Consider the following 9,901-nt stretch of genomic DNA (forward strand, 5'->3'; position numbering starts at 1 on the left):
CAACTTTAATTTAGTTCACTGAGACTACCTATAAAAAAAAAATCAAATTGGCTGATTATTTTCTGGGGAGCTTCCAAGCCCATGAATTTCTTATTTTTGTTAAAACTCAACCGCCAAGAGTGTCGGTTCGGTCTTGAAGTCTTTCAGTAGAGTGAGAGTTATGACGGCTTTTCTCTCCAGAGCCCATTGAGCCTACGAACAGAAATTCAGTCTGTCAACATGGTGAAAGCTGTGGTTGGAGAAGAAACCCAGCTCAAATCGATCGAGGATCGTCTCAGCCAATCCCGTTTCCCCGTTCAGGCACTCTCTCTATTCTCTCTGTAATTGTATATATGAATGTTTGTATGGATGTATCGGATTGTTGGAATAGATAAATCTGAGAATTAGGGTTTTGTTTATATCAGGCGGGGCTGGTAATAGGCAAGATCAGCTCGCCTTTAGAACGAGGTTTCGTATTCGATTTGGTTCCAACCCCACCGAACGACGCCGGAGAGCCCGCGTGTTCCTTGCTCGAGACCGTCAAGGACGAGAAGAAAAAGGGATCCAAACCCAAGTCCCAGGCCGCCGATTCTCCCTCTTTGGTCATTGATGACGATTGGGTCGCCGAACATGCTCGTCAGGTCCAACATTTGAACCATTTGTCTAGTCTTATTTAAATCTGAACTATGTAACGTTGCCTTAAAGGTTTGAATTTATTTTTTACCGTTTGGTTAATCGATAGGATTTTTGTGAGCCTTGCTTTAGCGCTTAATATCGTTTCTTAGGTGGCTAGAATGCTAGTAGGTGGAATGAAGGTGGTTGGCATCTATATATGGGTCACCAACGATGTTTTTAAGAATTCAACCATAATGCTTTCTCAGGTAACTTTTTTTTTTTTTTTCTTCCTTTTCTTCTTCTCATTCATCAAGATTTAGTTATAACGTGTGGATTTGTCGATCCATCTTTATTAGTGTAGCTGTGGTCTTGTTATACTGATGATCGTGGCATAGCATGCCTGCAAAGGTGTACAATCAAAACGGGTTAACATATAAACTAGATAATTATCATGCTGTTGCCTAAATATTTGGAAGCCTTTGTTTTTTTCTTAGCTCTAGATGCTTGTTGCACTTTCATTTAATTCTTGCTACTGGTCTTTTAAGTAGAAGATTTATAATAGGTGTGTACATATAATGTATGTAACATTGTAATTAATAAATATAGGTTCTGATCATATGGTATTCTAGTTTTTCACAGATTGTCTCATCTCCATATCTATATCTTACCGTGTTTGTGTCCTGCATCCATATGGATGCTTCCTAGCTTAATAACACTTAACTAAAGAGCTCATGCAGAGTATAAAGGGAGTTGCAGAAGCAACACCCCTACTGCAGACAGATCGGGAGGAAAGACTGCTCATTCATATTTCTTACAGTCCAATTAGGTATTTAACATATCTAACTTAGTATATCCATTTCTCTTTCTAATTGCACAAGTAATTCATTTCTTAAATGGTTTTCATGCTAACAAAATGATTGATTTGTGTAGGTGGACGTGTCGAAGTTGCACATGGACATCAAATACCACATCAAGCAGCCTACAACCCTGTGATTTCAAAATGGGAAGGGTCTTAACTTCCCTACAGACTTTCAAGTGCACCTATAATTTTAACCTGAGGTAACATTTGCATTGTCTTCAATCTTCTATATTTTAGTTATTAGTGAATGATCTTTCTTATTTGATTCTCAATATGGTCTTTCATAACTCTTGGCGATCAGTGTTTGGTTTTTGTATATTCATGTATCATTATGGTATGTCTAGTTAAAATCTTCTCTCTCACTGTAATTTAATTTTCAGACAGTTTCTTTTTATTATTTCCTCAATGTGAACTGGTCATGTACTCTAAAATGAGATGTAATATCATCTTTGCAAAGACAATAATGAGGAAAGAACGTGTCAATATTAAAGTCAGTCATGAACTGATAAATGGACCCAAATTAAGTCAATATCTAGCCAAGGTGCGATTATAACCCATCTTGGACATTTTATCATCTACTCTACGAACTTTCAAAACATTTCAATCAAGTCCACTGTATATAAGTTGTGGTTGTCGGTTGACATGAATGTTGAAGTTGAACCAAGTTCTTTCTGCGTGTAAGCTATGCTGACTGCATTAGCTGGTCATATAAGCATCTTTTGTTCTACAATATCAGGCAATCATAGTTTCACAACATAGTTCAGTCGTAAATTTTCAATGGTATTTTGGTGGTCAGTAATTATCCTGAAAACTTTGACCTGATTCGTAGTAGGACCCATATGTCTTATTTATCTCTCATGAGTAAAGCTCTATTTTACTTATCAAAAAAAAAAAAATTGAGTAAAGCTCTGTTTTCCCAGATTGCTTGTATGTCATGAAAGTGCATCAAATTTACAAACATTGAGTGATATTCTTCGTCAAGGAATTTCTCATCATGCTAAAGAGCTAAAAGATGCCAAGGCAGTGATTGATGGTAATTTGGTAAGACAAACTATGATATACCATATTTTTATTATAAATATCTGTCTTTGTTTGTTTGCTTGTCTATTTATTTTTTTGATAAGTAAAAATATATGTCTTCGTTTGTTTGCTCGTCTATTTATACACTCGCACATGCTTCAGTATGTGGACATCTCTGTGATACAATGGATTAGCATTTCATCAGTTGCATAAGTAACACAGTTTGGAGAACTTGATCCTTCTTGGCTGGTTCATAGAATTGTGCTACTGCATGGTAGTTAATATCTATAAAATTGGAATGGTATTATGGAAAGTCATTTATAAGTTGACTCCGATTATTTTTATTTTTATTTTTATTTTTTCCTCAAAATATATTAGGGTGGGTAGAGCTTCCGCTAGTTGATAGATAAGATCAAGTGCAATTTTTTTTCCTATAAAATCATTAAATCCCCTTTGCTTAAAAATCAAGCATTCGTGTTAGTAGATGAAGTTGCTCCCCCCAATTGTCTTTGGAAGGCTTTGTCATGATATATTAAAAATAAGCTGTCAACACATTGTCCAGTCATTTAAAAGGTGAGATATATTAGATAGTTCAATGGAAGATATAAAAAATAAAACTACAATATAGCTCTTTTTGTACTTTTTTATAATTTCCCAAGTTTTTCAATGAACTCGTGTTATTCGTGGATTCCTTTATCATCAGATTTTTATGTATTTTTTGTTGTGTGTGTGTGTGGGGTTCTTCCATATCCCAGGTCCTTAATGATGAACCTTGCACATTAGATGGAGTACATGAAGTTGAATTGCTTTTACCATTCATGAAAGATACATACACAGAAGGTTTGCTGTTTTTTAAGTTATTGATAAGGTTATTCTTTGTAATGGTTCCATTGTTGTGCATTATAACTCTTTTATTTCATTTTTTTTAAAATGTTGTAAAGCATGCAGCAGAAAAGATGCTCTGGGTGTTCTTGTCTTCAGTGGATCTGTGCATGCTTTTGCATACTTGAACTCAAAAGAAGCAATTTCACAAGCTGTCTCTGATATAAAGGTATTCAATAATCAAGTTCGGGTTCTATAACTTATTTTACAAGTATAATCTGTTTTTACTTTAGTAATAAAGGGTTGTACTTTTTTCCGGTAGTATTAAAGGGCATCCCTTTGAAATTTTAATTGTATCTAGAAGTATAAAATGCTTAACATTATGACTACGGTAAATGGTGTCTGCCACTGAATGAGTGTGCCTTTTTCGTATGCTTTCGATTTTAAACAGGGTTTTCTCTTGTCAACACATCTTTATTTATTTCTTCTACATGCTGGATTACAATTGTCTTAAAATATGGAAGTTGCATCTACTTTTTATACCTGTAAAAAATTTGCGTTTACTTTTGAACTGTAATATTTGCATATGGTGATACTGTGTGCATGTGTGTGTGGTGGCTGATCACTGACAAGAAGTGGATAAGCATGTATACATTTCGGCATTTTCTTTAAACCATCTTTACAAGTCATATGGTTGCTGCAAGTTTCTCAAAGTACAATGTCGGTTGCTTTTCATCATCTGCTTTTTTGTTTCCTATGAATTGTAAATTGCTTTTTTTGTTCGTTTTGTTCTTTTACTTTTTGAATTTTCCCGCTGGTGAAATTTGTAGTTTTTGCTAGTCTTATGAATTGCTTGTGGCTGTTGGTTGCTGTCCTGTGCAATTTTCACTTGCTTTTTTGTGTGTAGGGGGACATCATCACGAGTCTACAAAGTCGATTAGACATTATTTGTGATGATGCATATGGAGATGTATGGCCAAAAAATGATATTAGCCCAGAAGCAAGTGATGGGACATCAACTGATAAACCTGTTTCCCAGCTTGTCCTGCATTTATTAAGGTGTGTTACTTATATATTCATATGTATTTGCTTTGTTTATGAGGATATATTGCTAGAAAATTATGTTCATCGTTGGTGCTTCTATGTTCTGTGGTTGTCATTCCCATCAGTTTTTGTGAGACATGTTGGCATTATTGGACTGATATTTTTGCTACTGCAATGATCAGTTGTTCACTGCAACACCCACCTTTCCTACCACCAGTTTGTTTTTATTGGGTTAATCTATCTTTTGTGAAGCAAGAGTTTGAAAGTTGAATCATCGTATTTAGGGCATCATTCTTGATTTATATATTTTTTTCATGTTTGATGGAACTCAATCCAAACAATGACTGCAATTTTTTATTATATTGTTGAGGACAGAAAAGAATGCAGTCTTCCATTTCCTCGAAGGGTATTTGTTCCTTGGTTGGCAGGCACCTACATATGTGACTACCTACAGCCATCTGAGACTCTTGAGGTGTGCACATCTGACATGATAAGTAAAATATCTACTGATGTATCTACTTATGTCATATCCCATTGAAATTATAAAAATTAAAATTAAAAATTAAAAAAAGAAGAAGAAGAAGAAGGTGGGCGGGGGTGTTCTGTTGAATGATAGAAGACTAAATGGACGTGTATTTCATGAAGAGAAATACTTTAGCCACAAAGTTACTTTTATTGAAAAATAGATCTAACGTATCACATGAAGTCACGTTAGTTTATGAAATTACTTTTGTGTAATCTTTTTATAGCTATAGCACTCATCTTTCATGAATAATGGAGTTCTTTCCTTGGATCTGTTCGTGGGGTGTGCATGATCTGGACCATCCTGCATGATATTTTTCAATAACTCAAATGACTGGTATAGTTTACCTCTTAATCATGTGCATATAGCACACCAAATTTTTAGTATTGATCAACAAAATTGACGACTTTTAATGATCTCAAAAACAATAGGGCCTTCTTCCAAAATGGACTTTCCATTTTCTGACAACAAAAGCTCCCTGCATCAAAGAATAGAATTATCATATTTGTTCTAATTACTCCTGCTATATTCTCACCTAGGTTCTAAAAGATCATTGTGTCGAGTTGCTGTCCATGGAAGCACCAGCCGATGCCTCAACGATTTTGGAACCTGAAATAGAAGCCCCATCTCTGGTCACCAAGTCCTTCTGGGATGTGGCAAACCCATTTCATTCAGTATCTAGCCTTCCCTTGGAGAAAAGTGGAGGTCACGCTAGAGAGGAAAATAGAAAAGAATCTACAAAGTCGGATAATGTCAACGTCAGGGCTGCTATTTTCTTCCTTCTCCTCTCTATCTTGGTGGGATTTGTGCTGTATGTTGTTAGGAGATCAAGATGATAGTCAGTCAAGTTGATGAATTTGAGGTGATATCAAATGCAGTTTAGTTTTTGTAGCCCCACAGATTGCGGATCATACATTTGGTTATTAGATATGGCTCATATACAGTACCAAAAAACAAAAAGAAGCTAGCAAGAATGTAATAATAGAAATTAAAAAAATTAAGCAAATTTTCATTGATGTAGTTGATTTGACAATTTCGATCCAGGCATTTTTTCTTCGTCAGATCTTCCGAAATTCTATATATATATATATATATATGGATATTGATCATCTCTATTTGCAAGATAAGATCTATATATATAAATATATATATATATATATATATATATATATATATAAATCTATATCTAGGCTTCTACCGAACTATAGACACTACTGCTGTTAACCTCTTGTTAATTTTTCAACAGATAGCTAATCATGATGAGTGTTTCTTAACTACTTTATCTGGGAATGGATGCTCAGAAACTTATATAGTCATATATACATACACGCAGCAAATTTATGTCCACAAATTATATTAGTTAGGTTGGCACAATTAATCATGAACACGTACATTACCATTGGCTGGCCGCCTGATTAATTTCAAATATCATGCAGTAGTACCTATATAATATGCCTACCAACCATTAAATTTGGATCCCAAGCCTTAATATTCGCTATATGTTTTGTTTTTCTTAAAGCAAGCAGCTCCCCTACCTAACTTGAGTGGAAACTTTTGACATTTGATGCATGCATTGATCATCGAAGTACTGAGACATGAACAAACAAATTATCGGGCTGTTGTTTGCTAGCTAGCTCGATCTAGATGAAATCTTAGTGCACACAATATTATATATCGTTCGTTCCCAAGATACGGGTGCTTATTATATAAATAATACACATATATTAGCTAGGCTATTAGCAATGCCGTATGCATGCATATATGCTAGCTAATATTAATTAGTGATTGGATGCATGCATGCATGCATTGCGTTGAACATTAGGGAAAAATCATGCAATATTAATACACGAGATGATCATAGATTCATCGTGAAAGGGGGCCCTTTGATCTCTCGTCCAAAAGCTGACCTTATATATATATATATATATATCAAAAAAATTTACAATGAGTTCACCCTTCACCAGCCAATAAGCGCTAGTACTGCATGCGCATTCACTGTACGTACCCGACCTCTAGTATTTGAGGGTGCATGCTAGCTAGCAAACAAAAGTATGCAGACCACAAGTAATTTAAAGTATGCAGACCACAAGTAATTTAGAGAGAGAGAGAGAGAGAGAGAGAGAGAGAGGAGTGGTTTTGATGAAGACAACCATAAAACCTCGTACCGGATATTGTGGGCTGCTAAGCTGCATGTAGGAAACCGGTTTTGAGAAACCGTGCGCTGTGTATGCATGTGTGTCGGGAGGGTAGGAGGAACCCCACCGCAGTTTTCTCATTATATATATATATATAGCCTGTGATTCTCGATCGATCGTTCGTGGCCCAGCTGCAGTCATGTCGTTTGTCTTTCCTAATTACCTTCTCATAATTTCTGATCTCTTCGATCGGCCTCCTAATTATGCTAATCATCATAGAGGCCGATTATTATATCTAGGCTAGCTAATCATGATCCATCAATGCTGTGCGCATCTCTCTGATCCTCATGAGCACTGGAGTCACACCCCGGCCGGCCTTTATAATCCATGGAAAACATGCATTTTCCAGATCATTTTCTTAATTTCCGGACATATGTATATGCAGCATTCAGCTGTTTGCATCAAACAATTAATTTAAAAAAACTTGTAGACCTAATTATAATTTCCCTTACTACAAGGAATACGGATTTTATCGACTAAATGACTATTCTCAACGAGTATGTACTCGTCGGAAGTAGTCTTAATTATAAAATTTTAATAATAAAAACTCATTTTTCTTGTAGTGCCTATTTTTTTACGGGGATAAGTTTAAAAAACCGATCGAGTTCGTTCATGATTAATCTGTGTTATTTTTAAGTAAGAAAAAGGGGACCTTTTTCCTCCTTGGTTCACGCAAACAGCTAGCTAGCTAACTCCATCTACTTCTCAATGTAAAAGGATCGATAAAGGTAGATATGCATTCATTCATGAATCATGCATGATGTATGCAGCTCCTTTGACATTCATGCACAAGCTAGGTCAGTAGCTTATAACTAGCTACCTAGATTCAATCCCACGTGTTAGGAATTTTCTTTCTTATATATATTTAGTATTTACAGCTCGATCGCAGCATGCATGCATGCAGCACATTATAATAATCTTCTTAAGGGTCATTCACATGCACGACTTAATTCACAGCTATAATAATGCTCTACACAGAAATATTTAACCTTACATACTTGTGCTCTCATTCCTCATGATCATCACTCTGCTTCACGTTCAAGCCGCTCCAAATACACCACTATAAGAAAAATGATCATTTATGACAGATTATATGCGATGAGAATGATTATTTGCGATCAAAATAAATTCAATTTATGAAAAAAAATAATCATTTTTATAGAAAATAACTGGTCACAACTAAATAATTTTCGTGTAGTGATATGCTATATATATATTATTCCTTTATATATATTTTACTAAAAGACTGATGATTAGGAGCCAAAACAGGCCATGGGGGCGTTGGTTAGCTATAGGCACGTACCTATTATATGATATCCCTCTTTTAATCCATTAATTAGGAAGGGAACATCGGCACATGATGAATATCGATCGATACTGTTAGACGACGACGACAGGGCATGCAGTCATGCTTTGGTTATAAATAGAATAACATGAAGATCAGCATAAAACAAGAAAATTTGCAATATTTCATTGGATATTAATTTTTCAAATGTCAAAATTAAACTTCCTTCTTTATCCATATTTGTATATATATATATTATACATATATATTATCCGGTAAGTCTACGTCGATCGTGACATAGAGAAAAAATGAATTGAAAACAATTGCTCATCAAAACGGATCAAACTGGTTTTTTGGCTTTATGCATCTATATATATACATATACATATATAGCATATAAAAAATATTATAAATACATGAGTAAAATTTATACCCTATTCCGCATGCTTACCTACCTCAAACAATTATATATGAGTAATGTTACATATAGTGGAAAAGTGTGCAAGAGTCATGTAATCGCTTTGAAAAAATATGGGGTCTATTATTAAAAAGTTAATTTTCTTTTCATATGAGTCTCGTATTTATTTACTTTTTTAAAAATAATTGCGAGGCGCTTACACACTAATCACGACTGTAAGTATTATTTTTCATTATATATATCGCAAATAATATTGGTATTATGACCATTTAATATATTTCATGGTAATTATGATCGATGATGTACGTGCTAGCTCTAGCTAGCTTAATATGTGTGTGTATGTATGTATCTACATGGACGAAATGCTGATCCTCGTAATCAAGCTGCAATAATCTAATTAATGGCAGTGAACATGATTCGCATAAGCCAAAACGGGTCGTTTAAGATGAATGTCATCCCGGTACTTCAGTCTGATATATCTTGATCCCCGGACTAGAGTCTCGTGATCAAAGAAAAATTGCTCCCTACTGGTATAAATGTGGGTATGGCTATCTCAAATACTACCAAAAAAAAAAACTAAGAGCAACTATTCGAATTTCTCCATAACAATTATGATCCATACCATCCGTACCCCATATATATATATGTATTTATGTATGTATGTGCGTGTGTATGTATACCTGTGAAGTTAGAAATCATGAGGAAAACGCAGAAGAAACAAAAAGGCCCACCAACTCATTTGATTTGTGAGCTAAGCTCAATTTTGGAGGCATTAAACTAGGTATGGGACCCAACTCAGAAATTTTTCTTGAGAGAGAGATGGATGCGTTTGTTTGTGGTCCCTTTTCATAGCCAATTAATGTTACAGAGGTTGAGCATACAAAGAACCTTATCGATCGTGTCTATGATATGCTAACTTTATCCTTCCGGTTCAGACAGATGATTGGGTCAAAGTTTTCTGAATATGCCAATTAAAATATCAAGTTTGTACGATTGCAGAGATTTCGGTGAAAAAGACAGGAAAAAATTATCACCCCCATCAACCACATATGGGAGAGAGAGAGAGAGAGAGAGAGAGAGAGAGAGAGAGAGAGAGAGAGAGAGAGAGAATCAGATTCCATTTCAATCTTCAGATTTTGGT

At 35.0% G+C, this 9,901-nt stretch overlaps 1 protein-coding gene across 1 annotated transcript; it reads left to right on the forward strand.

The window, feature by feature from the left end:
* The first annotated feature begins 31 nt into the window (after window positions 1–31).
* On the forward strand, window positions 32–5,895 carry LOC122318481 (protein odr-4 homolog). The gene is made up of 11 exons (XM_043135861.1): window positions 32–300; window positions 405–620; window positions 765–860; window positions 1,332–1,420; window positions 1,525–1,653; window positions 2,374–2,494; window positions 3,229–3,313; window positions 3,415–3,524; window positions 4,203–4,354; window positions 4,715–4,811; window positions 5,402–5,895. Exons 1-11 carry the CDS (start codon window positions 220–222, stop codon window positions 5,696–5,698), a joined length of 1,473 nt encoding a protein of 490 aa, XP_042991795.1. The 5' UTR covers window positions 32–219; the 3' UTR covers window positions 5,699–5,895.
* Window positions 5,896–9,901: the final 4,006 nt, after the last annotated feature.

This window comes from Carya illinoinensis, chromosome 8 (assembly GCF_018687715.1).
Source record: "Carya illinoinensis cultivar Pawnee chromosome 8, C.illinoinensisPawnee_v1, whole genome shotgun sequence".
NCBI lineage: Eukaryota > Viridiplantae > Streptophyta > Magnoliopsida > Fagales > Juglandaceae > Carya > Carya illinoinensis.

What these genes read in the sequence shown, in the direction of transcription:
- LOC122318481 (XM_043135861.1), top strand. Translation starts at nt 220, where the DNA reads ATGGTGAAAGCTGTGGTTGGAGAAGAAACCCAGCTCAAATCGATCGAG. An exon ending in AATCCCGTTTCCCCGTTCAG is followed by an intron (nt 301 to 404) that starts GCACTCTCTCTA and finishes TGTTTATATCAG; the next exon opens with GCGGGGCTGGTAATAGGCAA. An exon ending in CAACCATAATGCTTTCTCAG is followed by an intron (nt 861 to 1,331) that starts GTAACTTTTTTT and finishes GAGCTCATGCAG; the next exon opens with AGTATAAAGGGAGTTGCAGA.